The sequence below is a fragment of the Clarias gariepinus genome, chromosome 24 (assembly GCF_024256425.1).
Source record: "Clarias gariepinus isolate MV-2021 ecotype Netherlands chromosome 24, CGAR_prim_01v2, whole genome shotgun sequence".
Classification (NCBI taxonomy): domain Eukaryota; kingdom Metazoa; phylum Chordata; class Actinopteri; order Siluriformes; family Clariidae; genus Clarias; species Clarias gariepinus.
Genome location: NC_071123.1, coordinates 2,603,096 through 2,618,012, shown reverse-complemented (window position 1 = coordinate 2,618,012; position 14,917 = coordinate 2,603,096). Strand labels below are relative to the sequence as shown.

The 14,917-nt window shown below is 39.1% G+C and overlaps 1 protein-coding gene across 2 annotated transcripts in view; it reads right to left on the bottom strand.

Annotated features, from left to right (window-relative positions):
* LOC128511888 (astrotactin-2-like) overlaps window positions 1-14,917 on the bottom strand; it is a 434,725-nt gene that overhangs the window by 238,833 nt on the left and 180,975 nt on the right. For both annotated transcript variants that reach the window (XM_053484912.1, XM_053484914.1), the window contains exon 4: window positions 6,268-6,417. In XM_053484912.1, coding sequence (XP_053340887.1) covers window positions 6,268-6,417 — 150 coding nt within the window. The remainder of the gene's footprint in view (window positions 1-6,267; window positions 6,418-14,917) is intronic.

Here is a 14,917-nt window from a genome sequence, read left to right as displayed (position 1 = left end):
GTCAGGCCAAATCCTTTGCGTCTCTGCTCGAGGCGGTGTTCTGTTACAGCGTGGCTGACTCTGCACTCGTTATGCTATGTGTGAGTGTGTGTGTGTGTGAGTGTGAGTGTATGTGGTAATGAACACACAGATGTCTGCCTGCTATAGCTGTCAAAGTTACTCTCTCTAACAGAAAAATAATAAAACTCCCTTTTACATAATGGCGACTTTAAGTCTCAGACTTGGAATTTCACATCGCATTTACTTGTTACTGACAGGTACAGAGGCCACGCCTTTTTCACAGTCATTGACAAGTACAGAGAACACACCTGCCACACTATGACTGGCAGGTACAGAGGCCACGCCACCTACATTGTGCCTGGCAGGTACACAGACCATGCCTCCTGCACTATGACTGACAGGTACAGAGGTCACGCCTTCTATACTGTGATTGACAGGTTGAAGCCAGACCTACTACACTGTGGCTGACAAAAACACATGCCAAACCTCTTGCACTATGAGTGGCAGGTACAAAGACCACGCCTCCTATACTGTGATTGACATGTTAAAGCCACAACTCCTACATTGTGAGTGACAGATGTACAGTGTAGAAATGGCTTGTGTATATGTCATTCAGAGTGTAGGACCAAGCCACACCTCCTACACTATGACTGACACATACACAGGCCACATTTCCTGCACTATGACTGACAGATACACAGACAACACCTCCTACACTATGACTGACAGATACACAGGCCAAACTTTCTACACTATGACTAACAGATACACAGACCACACCTCCTACACTATGACTGACAAATACATAGGCCACACCTCCTACACTATGACTGACAGATACACAAGCCACACCTCCTACACTATGACTGACAGATACACAGGCCACACCTCCTACACTATGACTAACAGACAGGCCACACCTCCTGCACTATGACTGACACATACACAGGCCACACCTCCTGCACTATGACTGACAGATACACAGACCACACCTCGTACACTATGACTGACAGATACACAGGCCACACCTCCTACACTGTGACTAACAGATACACAGACCACACCTCCTACACTATGACTGACAAATACAAAGGCCACACCTCCTACACTATGACTGACAGATACACAGGCCTCACCTCCTACACTATGACTAACAGACAGGCCACACCTCCTGCACTATGACTGACAGATACACAGGCCACACCTACTACACTATGACTGACAGACAGGCCACACCTCCTGCACTATGACTGACAGATACACAGGCCACACCTCCTGCACTATGACTGACAGATACACAGACAACACCTCCTACACTGGGACTAACAGATACACAGGCCACACCTCCTACACTATGACTGACAGATACACAGTCCACGCCTCTTACACCATGACTGACAGATACACAGGCCACACCTCCTACAATGTGACAGACAGATACACAGACCACACCTCCTACACTATGACTGACAGATACACAGTCCACGCCTCTTACACCATGACTGACAGATACATAGGCCACACCTCCTACACTATGACTGACAGATACACAGGCCACACCTCCTACACTATGACTGACAGATACACAGGCCACAACTCCTACACTATGGCTGACAGACAGGCCACACCTCCTGCACTATGACTGACAGATACATAGGCCACACCTCCTACACTATGACTGACAGATACACAGGCCACACCTTCTGCATTATTACTGACAGATACACAGGCCACACCTCCTGCACTATGACTGACATACACAGACCACACCTCCTACACTGTGACTGACAGATACACAGGCCTCCTACACTATGACTGACAGATACACAGGCCACACCTCCTACACTATGACTGACAGATACACAGGCCACACCTTCTGCATTATGACTGACAGATACACAGGCCACACCTCCTACACTATGACTGACATATACACAAACCACACCTCCTACACTGTGACTGACATATACACAAACCACACCTCCTACACTGTGACTGACAGGTTAACGTTACACCCCTATGGTAGAATAGTACCAGATGCCCATGAGGCCACGCCTCATTTCTTAAGACTGCAGATAAATCAGCCACGCCTTCTTTCCCAGGTTTCCATGCGCAGTGACCATGTCACTTATCAGCATGAACGCGATGAAACCTGTGACAACAATTTAAATCTTACAGCCTTTATAAAAACAGAACACTATTCCACAGAGCAAAAGCACAATAAAGAGAAAATAAACCCAGCAGGTGGTGAAATAAAGAATGCCATATAAACAAACGTTCCAGCCGGCCCTAATCTCACGCATGGCTGTAATAGACGCCGCGCGGCAGAAATCTTATTAGCGAGCCAGTCATTTAGTTTCAGGCTGTTTGTGCAGCAGGTGTAATGAAAAACAACGCGCTAATCCTACGCTCAGACAAACGTACATTAGCAGAAAATATACTGTACAGCAACATTTACACAAGGACTGATGAGATTAAGTCAAAGTTCAGGCACGACACATCTGTTTCACAAACAGGAAGGAAACGTTAATGGAGAGGGACACAGAGAAGGAAGGACTTCTGAACACAGTGAAGCACGGTGGTGGGAGCTTCACATTAAACCACAATCTATAGACTTGTTCCACAACATTAAAGGTAAATATTAATAGGTCAACGTCCATCTGTCCCTTTTTTTCTTTTATACTGTCTGTCTCTCTTGCTTGTTCTCTCTCTGTCATCCTCTTTGTCCTCTCCTTCTTTCATCTTAGGTCTATCTCTCTGTCACTCTCTTTCTTTCTATGACTTTGTTCTCTTTTTCCCTCTGTCTTTCTCATTCGCGGTTAGTCTCTCCGTCTCTAATTCTACCCCGTCCTCCACCTCTCACTGCTTCTATTTCTTTAAGCACTATCTCTCTCTCTCTCTCTCTTTTCTTGTCCTCCCTCTATTCCACTCCATCTATCTTATCTCTGTCTTTTCTCTCTGTCCTACCAGTTTTTCTTTGATTTTATCTTTCTGTTCTACCATTGGTCGTCTCTCTTTCTCTCTCTTTCTCTCTCTTTCTCACACACACATCATGCCCATCAGGAAAGCTCTGAATAATTAAACACTTGAAGGTGCCAGGCCTCGTCACGCTCCCAGATGGTGGTCAGCGTTCCTTCCTGTCCTCACCACGGTGCAGGTCACATCAGCATAGCTAATCACTGTCTCACTCACTCACTCCCTTACTCACTCACTCACTCACACACACAGCACTTTAGCCTCATTCTCCTCATCAGCTTATCTTTATTGCTTAGCCCTCAAAGTTGTAGAGAGTCTGTGTCTCAGATTAAATGCTTAAAAGTTCAGACAGAATGTGGATATCTAAAAATCTTCACACTGAGATGTGCAGGTAAAATATGGTGGGTGGGATTTACCGTAGACACCCCAAAGAGACAAGTGACAATATAAAGCACCCCATGGTGGCTCGGTTATACACCATAACATGGTCTTAATTAGTGGATGTTGAAATTATTTTGAGGCTAGCAACAATAGTTGTTTAACAAAAGGAACATATATAATTGATATAATGAGGTTTTCTGTCGTGAGTCTTAACGTTTATTGAAGGAGTCTCCAGTGTCAGCTCCTTGTTGCAATCAAACTTTGCGATAATGTTTTAATGACCTGTAATGACGTTTTATCCAAATTAGTCGGCCCCCCCTTTTGCAGCTATAACAGCTTCCACTCTTCTTGGAAGGCGCTCCACAAGATTTTGGAGTGTTTCTGGGATTGGAATTTATGCCCCTTCATTCTGTAGAGTGTTTATGAGGTCAGACACTTGGACAAAGAGAAGGCCTAGATCGCAATCTCTATGCCAGTTCATCCCAAAGGTGCTCGATGGAGGTTTGCAGGGCTCTGTGTGTCGGCCGGTCGAGTTGTTCCACACCGAACTCATCAAACCGTGTCTTTATAGTCATTGTTTGTGCATTGGGTCTCAGTCATGTTGGAATAGTTAAGGGTCTTTTCTTTTGTGTGGCCACAAAGTTGGAAGCATAACATTGTGGAGACTTAAACCCCTGAATTCAATAATTAACAGGTTTGGCCAAATACTTTTGTCCATTTAGTGTAAGTGATAACAAGTACTATTTCTTTTCCTAAAATTTCACAAGCGTATGTATAACGATACACAAACAAATTAACAAAAATTTGACAAGTTTCAATTATTAAATATTTTTTTTTTACATTGAAAAATTGCTGTGGTGTACAAGAAATATTCACTCATCGTCTATGCCACTTTATCCTGTATACAGGGTCACGGGGGATCATGCGCCTATTCCAAAAGACTTAGGGCACAAGGCGGGGTGCCAATCCATCACCAGGCACACAATTGGACACAATTTGGGAGTGCTGGTTAGCCTAATCTGCATGTTTTTGGACTGTGGGAGGAAACCACCCAAGCTCAGGGAGAACATGCAAACTCCATGCACACAGAGACATGCAAGGTGACAGTGCTAACCACTACACCACCTTGAAATACTCACTCACTCATTCAAGATGGCTTAGGTCACGGGTTGGGGTACTCCCTAGACAGGGTGCCAATCCTTCGCAGGGCACACACCCATACACCCACTCACATACTCATTCACACACTACGGGCAATTTGGGAACACCAATTAGCCTAACCTGCATATCTTTGCACTGTGGGAGGAAACCGGAATACCCGGAGGAAACCCACCAAGCACGTGAAGAACATGCAAACAGATACGGGAATCGAACCCGGACCCTGGAGGTGCAAGGCGACAGTGCTAACCACTACACCACCGAAATACACCGTCGTATTATTTTTCTATAACAGCACAACCCCAAGCTAGCTATAATATCTAATATGACTAGAAACACTCATTTTGCACTTTTTTTTGGCTTAACTGAATGAAAACAAGGTGGCACAGAGGTCGGCACTGTGGCCTTGCACCTCCAGGGTCAAGCATTTGGGTCAAATGCTTGTGTGTGTAGAGTTTGCATGTTCTCGTGCTTGGTGGGTTTTTCTCAGAGTAGTCCAGTTTCCTCCCATAGTCCTAAGACACAGATTTCCAAAATGCCTATAATGGGTGTGGGTGTGTGTGTGTGTGTGTGCCCTGCAATGGATTACTCAATACCCGGAATACCCTACCTCGTGCCCTGAGTCCCCTGGAATAAGCTCCTGTATACAGAATAAGTGGTATAGATGAGTGAGTGAGTGAGTGAGTGAGTGAATAAAAAGACGAGTCCCACATAAACAGGGAATCAAGCACTTTGAAAAAAAAAAACATTTGTAGGTGCAACAGTGCTTCACAATTCTTGTAATGCTCCAGAGATGTTCAGAATCCATGCCAAGATTCCTCTCTCTCTCTCTCTACACACAGAGAAATGCAGAAGTATTGCAATCATCAGCGTAAAAATGCTAAGTCAAGCGAGACTGAATTAAAAATTTCCCCAAACCCCAGCATTCCTCCTCCTCCTCCTCATCTCAGCTACAATCGCACTCCACTTTCATCTTTCTATTCTCTCTCTCTTTCTCTCTTTCTTTTTTTCTTTTGCAGCCTTCGATGGCCTAATCTCCTCGTGAGGACTCGCCCAACCTCCTACTCCCGCCGCACTTAATTGAGTTCCGGCTGCACAACCTGACTCGTCCCATTAGCTCCTTGTTGTCCTCGATAGACCCGAAAATGTTTAGTGCTGAAGATGCATTTTTTTTTTTTTTTCCAGGGACGGTAATTAAAGGTCTCCGAAAAGAGTTTCTTAGCAGCAGAGTGTGAAAAAGATGGAACTGCTGGAGTCTTTCTCCAACACACTGAAATGGAGGACAGTATGGAGTTTTTTTTTCCCCCTCTCGTTTCCTTTTTCTGGAGGAGCTCTGGTGGAGAAGACAGCTCGTTCAGCCGGATGAATGGTCTGGTTTAATTTTAGACTGGAGGACGTGCTGTGCTAAAGAAGAATGATCGGTTCATATACAGTATGTATATATATATATATATATATAAAGAATATGAAAAGTCGGGTCTGACATGCTGTATATGATCAGCATCCCCCCCCCACACACACTCACACAGAGAAACCGACATGAACTCCAATTAATCTTCTGTGTGAGGATCTATGTGATATGATAACTCATTATCAAAAGTAAACACGCCCAGTATACAAACAACAGCTTTTATTGTCATATCCTAATTGGCTCCTAAGATTAGGCACTTTTGGGTTCTTTCAAACAAAACACTGGGAAGATAATTAAGCAATATCACACAGGAGGGAGTACCACTGTGTGTGTGTGTTTACCTCGGTTTTGAGTCGGGCCTCGTTTGCGGCTGGTGGATGAGCTGTGCGTTGCGTTTTGGAAGTGTGTAATCTCCATGGTGGCGTTGGTGCGGAAACTGTCCTTAATTCTCTGCACTAAAGCTTCCACAGACTCGTGCTGGGGCTCCACAACTGCGGAACAGAACACCACACACACACACACACATTAACACTTTTGATAATATGAAATGTAAGGGCCATATTTCATTCTTGTGATTCGTTGTTGTGTTTATTTCATTTCAGTGTATTAGTTAAGCATTAAGCATGTTACTTTTGCATTAAATCCATTAAGTTTATTAGTTTAGCATTTCGTATTATACTCGGAAGTTGTATTGTGACATTATTTCATGAGTTGTTCTGTGACATCATCCCACAGTTGTGTATCTGCATGTCTATCACGTATGTTAGTCGTTCAGTTGTTGTTAAGACACGGAAGGATACGGAGAGGTGTGAAGAACACAAGCTTTTGACCGTAATATCGTAATCTACCTTTAGCTACAGAACACAGCAAACGACTTCTTGTGACTACAGTGGATTTATGCAAGAAGCTGTAACAACCGTTGTACTTTGATGTTGAAAATGAAACAAGAGACAAAGAAATCAACGGACGTCTGAAGTCGTGAGTAACCATGTGTAACAAGAAAGATACGCGTCAGAGCTTGTGAATAACATGCACGTACATGAAATCTGAATTTGAATTGTTGATCTGTTAATCTAGCCACATCAAACTTTAAACTTGTTAAAAACAGGGTAAGGCATTATTAAATCCTGTTGCTTTATTACTTTCCACTTCAATTAGAGATTAGTTTTATTTCGGAATTTTGAAATTTCCTACACAACAGCATATGCAGGATGTCTGAAAGTCAGGAAATAGTAGAAGTTCATTTACATATGCCCAATTTTGTTTGTATTATTTACAGTACATTCTGTACTGTATATGTTTACACACCCATGTTCCTAGATTTGATCCTGAACCGGCACATTCTTGAGATTGTCAGAAATCATAAGAAGATCATCAGGTAGTTTTTCAGAGCTTGAAATCATAGCCATTGGAAAAAAAAAAAAAAAAACTTTTGAAGTATGCTTGAAACTGTAGTCACCCCCCAAAAAAAACATCATAGCAATGCATAAGTGGATCATAACATATCTTTTAGACTTCAAAGGTGGTCTGTGCCTGCTTACTGTGGATTGTAAAGCACAAGAATACAACTACTTTCCATAATCTCCTCCTATTTAACTACAAACCCTCCAGAGCTGTCACAATATGAACTCTTATTCACAATATGAGTAGGAATTCACCACGGTTCTTCTGTGAACTGCTGTGGCCAGCAATTCTTCCCACACAGTCGGCCATGATGGATTGATACCAACCACATCGGATCATGGAGCAATATAAAGTAGCTATATAAATAGATAGATGGATAGCGTTTATTAACAAATTTATATATGGCGTTTATATTAACCTTTAGTAAGCATGTTCACTGTGTCAGGACTTATTGATTGGTTTGTTTATTTACTTACTTATTTGTTTACAAAACCTTTTCTAAAACATTGTAGCAACAGTAAACATCTTTCTCCCCACAACTTTGCATCTCACCGGTAATTGTAGTTAAGAAACCTTTTAACTAAAAACATTGTGACAATTTTTTTTTTTTTTTTTTTACACTTTTTCAGAATTTCAGAACAATTTCATAAACATTTGGGAAGCCTTATCATCTTGAAAAAAATATTTTCAAATTAAACACTACAATCTGAATCACTGTATGGTGCGCAACAACATTCATACTAAAATAAAACCTGCATGCTTTACTTCTTTTACTGTAAATAAATATGACCTGACTTACACGAACACCTGTACAGTGGTGTGTTTTCATTAGTCAGGACACCTCGAAAGGTCACCGTAAGATATTCAGTGTGGAAAACATGCTGAGTGAGGAAAACAGCTAAATATATAGAGAAGGACAAAAAGAGAGGACACAATGTGGGCACTGGGAGAAAAATGAAAACGTTAACTGTACATTATTAGTATTCTGTCAGGACGAGTTTTAAAGTGGAAACATTATTCTACTACTGTACTTAAATATTAAAGGTGGCATGTAGGTAATTAATAAAATTAGGTTTAAAATCATATTAAAAAAGCCTTAAAACCAGTGAGTTAATCATTTAAAATAAAGAGTTATCTCTAAAGACAGATTTCTATAAGACATACAGATCACTGTGTAGAGTCTACAAGACTTCTGGTACACCACTGTAATATTCATGTACACCATGTTCTGAGAACATGAACTGAAAATATAATTCACTTGGAATGTGCTTGAAATGTAAAATTTATTTCTGACATGATTTTTCTTCTTGTATGTGGATGTCAATTTAGGCTTTCCTATGTAACACAAATAGATAAATAAATAAATAAATAAATAATGTTAAACCATTATCTATTATCTAAAATGTAAATTGATATGTTTTTGTCAATTGGATTACATATTGAAATATATATATATATATATATATATATATATATATATATATATATATATATAAAGCAACCTAGCTGGTAAAAAAACATCACTTACTGATTTCAAATACAGCATAAATAACTATATATATATATATATATATACAGCATAAATTAATATATATTTTATAGCCTATATATATATATATATATATATATATATATATATATAGTCTATATATATTGTTATTTATGCTGTATTTGAAATCAGTCATATTAAAAGTAAGTGATGTTTTTTTTTTACCAGCTAGGTTGTGCCTTTTTTTGGCAACCTAGATGCATGTTAAATAAGTTACAATGTTAAATAAATAAATGAATAAATAATTAAATACAGATACATTTTGCTACTTTCAAAATTAGATGATACATCCTTCCAGAGTCCTAGATTTGTGTTAATGAAAATTCAATTTCTGGCAGATGAATTCAGCTATCTTTATAATTAATTTTGACAAATGATGGGTTTCACTGCAAACTGAAATAAGTCCAATGCCGGCAGTCTTAAGAAAAATAAAATAAAATCGATGCAAGCAGCATCACAAGGTGATGAAAAATACTTTCCTCCTGTGTCATAAAAAGCCCAAATGCGAATATATTACATCACATTTGTTTTGGTTATTTGTTTTTATTTGTATTATTTATTTTTGCAAAACACTAGAAAGCCACCTCTAACACTTTTGTCAAAATCGCTAATCAGCCTGCTTTGTAGGGAGTCACAGGAACAACAGAATGAATTTCTTGAATTTTGTTTGCATCATTTGTTAATTACATTTGCTGAAGATTACAAGCAAGATAAGAAAACACTACACAAGCTTCAGGGGCTCATAGAAGACATTAACCGCTGCAGGTGCATTAAACAGACTATAAACATCCCATTTTTGTGTGTGTTTTCCAGGTGCTACAATTAAGAAAAAAACAAACAAAAAAAACTTAATTTCCTTAAAGAATTATGTCACCCACGATCCCACGAACGAGTGCTTTCTTATTTCTCATTGTAATTTAATAACTGGGTCAATAATAACAATGAGACAAAAGAACATCTCATATACATAAACTGAGAATACAGAGATGGAGACAGGCTGAGTGTGTTGCATTTCCATCCTGCTGAAATACAGGGCCTCATGGGAGCTCTCCTGACCCACCTGAACATGTTCTGCCCCATTTGCGCCACCGGAGAGCCATAAAATATATAAATAACCCTCCCTTTTTCTATTGTCTTGCCGAGTCGAAGTAAAAAAAAAAAAAGGATAAGAATAAGGAAAAAAAAAAACTTGGAGACCAACTATTTATCTGCCGCCTCCATTAGCAGGCCGCCGCGCTGCTCCCTGAGGTTGGTGATGCATCACGAGTTCAATTAAAGTGAGAGATGTAGAGAGGCCGAGCTCTCTGAAGAGCCATAAAGGCAAGGGGTGGTGATATGTTCCTCTCTCACTCTGCCATCCTCTCCATCCCACTCTCATCTGTATTTCACTTTGCATCATCTCACACCATTACGGCACATAAGAGCTTATGTGAATGTGAATTACTGCACCAGTGTGCACTTCCCGAAGGCAGCCTGCCATCCCTAATGGATTGTTATCACAAGCATTCCCTATATATGTACTGAACATTACCAGAGTGAAGCATGGTGGTGGGAACATCATGATGATGGTTACCCACATAAAAAAAAAAAGAAAAATTATATATATATATGTATGTATATATATATATATATATATATATATATATATATATATATATATATATATATATATATGTTTTTGGCTCACATAATGGTAAACCATTATCTCTCTCCATTGTCTTACATAAAAATGCTTCTTTTTAATACTTTTAATTAAATCCATAGGATATTATGTACTATCTAGCAGTTACGTATGTAAATGTACTTCATACATTTTGTATACATTATTTCTTTAATACATGGTTTACTGTTTTTTTATTATTATTATTATTATTGTTGTTGTTGTTGTTGTTAAAATGTTAAATTAATACAGTAATACAAGTATGTGTTAGTCTATTAATAGCTCAATAAACTAAATTAGAATGGGGGGAAAAAGCATGAATGGAAACGTTCACCGGGCCGTAACACATCACACAGTACTGTAACATTTCCAAAGGGAGCTTTTATAGAAAATGAATGAGATTAATAACTCTCTAGGCAGACTCCGAGACAATGCTTTAGTGCACAAAAGGTTTAGTGGCTGGCCTTTATGGTGGATTTAAGCCATCAATACCTGACAAGCTGCCTAGCCAGGGTGTAGAACTGAGCTAGCGTTTCAGCTCAGAAAAGGGCATGCTGTTATTTTTTTTTTTTTGCACCCCTTAAAAAAAGTTAAGTGGTACAGTGCTCTAAATGATAGTCATTATCCATATAAAAAGTTTCCATAGCAATGATGGCAAGAAATACAAAATTAGAAGCCAAGTATAGCAAAAAAGAGATTTGATGATTTGTCTTTACTTTCAAAAGCAACATGTAAAAAAAAAAAAAAAAAATCATCAGAATCAGAATATCAGCAAGGAAAAAAACAATTTAATATGAAAAAAATATTTTAAAATAAATAATTAAAATATGCACTATGTTTAGCCGCTTTATTTATTTTTTCAGGAATTAAAAGCCAATTAAACACTCAACCTTATAAGGAAACATGATCTTTACCCTACTGTTACAGATTTTGTAAGGAATGAAAAAGACGATGTCAAGGAAAATTATTACTGATGTAATGTTGAGTAGCAGAGTAACCAATAGTACGCGTTTCATTCCTTCCACACTTTACTAATTGCCAATCAGTGGCAGCTGGTGCAAATTTTTTTTTTTTGGGGGGGCGCAAACAAAAATAAAAATAAAGCTTTAAATAATCGCCTGTAAATAGCCATTTACCAGGTGATTAAGCATCATTACCACTAGTATAAAATAAAGGCATGACTCACATCGCATCCAGTCAGCCAGCTCCGCTTGCCATAAGAAGTGCTGGAAAAGCACTGAGTGTAAGCTCGGCCGTGATCACTTGACTCCTGCATAATTAGAAGATCAGGTCGATCTGGTCCAAGCTCTTTAACTTATTTTTTTTTTATTTCGTCCGATCTCCTTGTGAAGGGGGTATTTTAGCAAAGAAATGACAGAATTTGCTCTCATATTTAGCTGGCTTCCACGTCCATCACTATTCAATACATTAACTAACAATCTGCTGCCAAATATTTAAAAAACAACGCTAGGAACAAAAGTGGGAGGGTTCGGGGTGCACATAGCTGCACCAGAAGGATGATTCGAAAAAATCCAATTAGAGCTTAACCACAAATCACATGCTTTTTAAAAATTTACGTGTCTACATACCGTAGACACTCGTTTGTCCGGCGCCCTGCGTACACGAACACAAATGAACGTAATACAGTTTAGTAATATTGTGACTAAATGACTTTATTTCATTATTAAAACTAATAATTATTATGTTAAATAATTACATGTTAAAGTAGCATTCTTTTCTGCCTAACTTTAAGAGGGTGGCACCCCTGCGCCCCTTACTGACCAGCCGCCACTGTTTATATAGACATTGTTTTTTTTAATTAATTTATTTATTAAATTTTTTAGACACTAAGTGCAGCTTCTTAGGTTGCAAAGACAAAAAAAAATGCATGCTAAGGGGACGCTATAGAAACGATAAATTAGACCGAGGACGTTATTATAAACCTCAGGAAAGCAGGTTAGAACACTGACTCTTTTAAGGTTACCATGGTTACAGGGAGTCACACAGCAACTGTGAGTCAGGATTCGAGTCTATTACATCTGCGAGGTGCACAAGTGATTCACGTCAGCGCAGAAACCCGCGTCTGTTTATTTTTCACAGGATTCCCCCGACTGTCCCAGCTGACATGCCATCGGGCTCGTTTGTGCCGTTACTTCATGGCTGCTTGCTTTTTGTTTCATTTTTCGTTTATAAACAATGTTTTGAGGCGCAAAAAAAAAAAAAATGCTGCAATTTTAAAAGCAATTACAAGAAAGCCAATAAGGGAGTTGGCAGTAATGTGAAAATGTTCACCTGCCACCTCAGACGGCAAAACGATTTCCTGCGGAGCCGAGTGATGATGTGTACTCCATCCTCTGCTGACCGGAGCTAACTCGCGACCCTGATGCTCAGACGCCCGCATTCATCTGGATGAGGCGGATAAGGAGGAGAGCGAGAGTCGATTGTCCTCACTTTTCGTCTCGTCTCATCTTATCTCCTCACAGCTCCCTTATCTACTGCAGCATGGAGCTAACAGTGTCTTTACAGCTGGAGAACTGAGGAGATCTATACGCTAAAACTACAGAGAACTCGGACTGATAAACACAACATACACACAAACACACACCCTCACAGAGTGTGAATTTTTCTGGTTTAGCTTATAAATACATGGTCGATATAGTTAAAGTAAAAGTGAGTGCATAAGTATTCACGCCCCGTTGCTTTGGAATCAATAAGTCCTGGTGTGGCCCATCAGCGTGCAGTTTAAATAATCTCAATGTAACTGCACTTGTTCCAAGAACCCAGAGTTTGGTAGAGAATATATTTAAAGGTCAGCGTCAAAAAGACCAAGAGAAGAAAAAAAAAAAGAAAAATAATAATGATATATATACATACATATATATGTCATTGTTTGTCAACAAACAAACACAGAAGCTGTCTGACTGTACAAGCAGCCAAGATGGCATGAATAAAGCTAAGCTTGATGCTACCACCACCATGCTTCGATTCATTTTTTTTTTTAAATAGGGTTATTATTCAGTGACTATCATCACATACAGTATATTATCATACTAAATAGTGACAGTTAATAAAGTTAAGTTAAATTAAAAGTCCACTATTTACTGTTGAACTTGCATAAAAGACCGAACATACTTACTATTAAACGTATTTCATTGAAAGCCCTAATCTTGTATTAGTCTCTCTCTCTCTCTCTCTCTCTCTCTCTCTCTCTTTCTCTCTTCCTCTCTCACTCTCTCTCTCTGTGCTTCATGCCTGGAAACATGCTGTGTTCATCACTGTCTATAACCATCTCCACTTCCTGATTTTAAACACCTGCTACATGATTATGCTGTTCACAAAGGGAAGTCAAATCTCGCCTTTATACAGAATAGTTAGCAGGAGGTGATATTACTTCTTCACCACCACTGGTTATGTAATGCAATGTCGGGTAGCCAAGTAAAAAGTATAGATATGTTTTGTAGAATGCAGTGCAGTAAAAGTAAAAACTATTCAGTAATAAAAATATTAAAATAAAGTACTTAACCAAGAACAATAAAGTTAAATGTCTGTAGTCCACATCTAGATATTATTTAGTGTCGTGGTCTCATCGTTTAGGAATAAATGATCTGATTTTTAATCCAGTAAACAGTTATATCACTATAACGACAATAAGGAAATACAGAAAAACCCTTTAAAGTTATAAATCTGTCAATTTCTGCAGATCTTTGGCTAATGCTTTAAGCAAGCAATTGTAATGTTACGTAAATTCTCAGATTGAAAAATTATTTCTTTCAGAGCTGCGGAATCGTATCTTCAACACATTTATATATATATATATATATATATATATATATATATTATTATTTTTTTTTTTATATGTGTCCATAAAAATATAATAATTTCACGATTCAGTTCTTTGGCTTGTTGAGATTAATTTGCTTTTGTTCCACTTTAAAGCAGAAAGTAGGTTATGGAAATGCAGTGGAAGAAATTCCACTCAGCACAGTCTGCGTTTCTTCATTGTTCATTGATGTTGTTGTTTGTTTTTTTCCCCCTCACACAGGTTAACAGGATGACGAAGAGGTCCCTTTTTAAATAGAGAGCTCAACAAGATGGCTGCTTCAGAAAAAATAAAGACCCGCTCTGCAAATGAGACTAGAGTTAAACGCCAGGAGCAGCACGAGAAGCCGGCAAAGGTGCTGCTAGGGACGCCATCTTCAGTTCTCCTGCTGGTGCGATTCTGCAGGGAGATGAGACGACGGAGGCAAAGGACTCGCGATCCTGAGAATCCTCAGCTTCTCTCTGTCTCTCTCACACACACACACGCACACACACACACACACACACAGTGTCTCTCAGTCTGAGGAGGAAAGGATGACGAGCAAGGAAGTGGGAATAC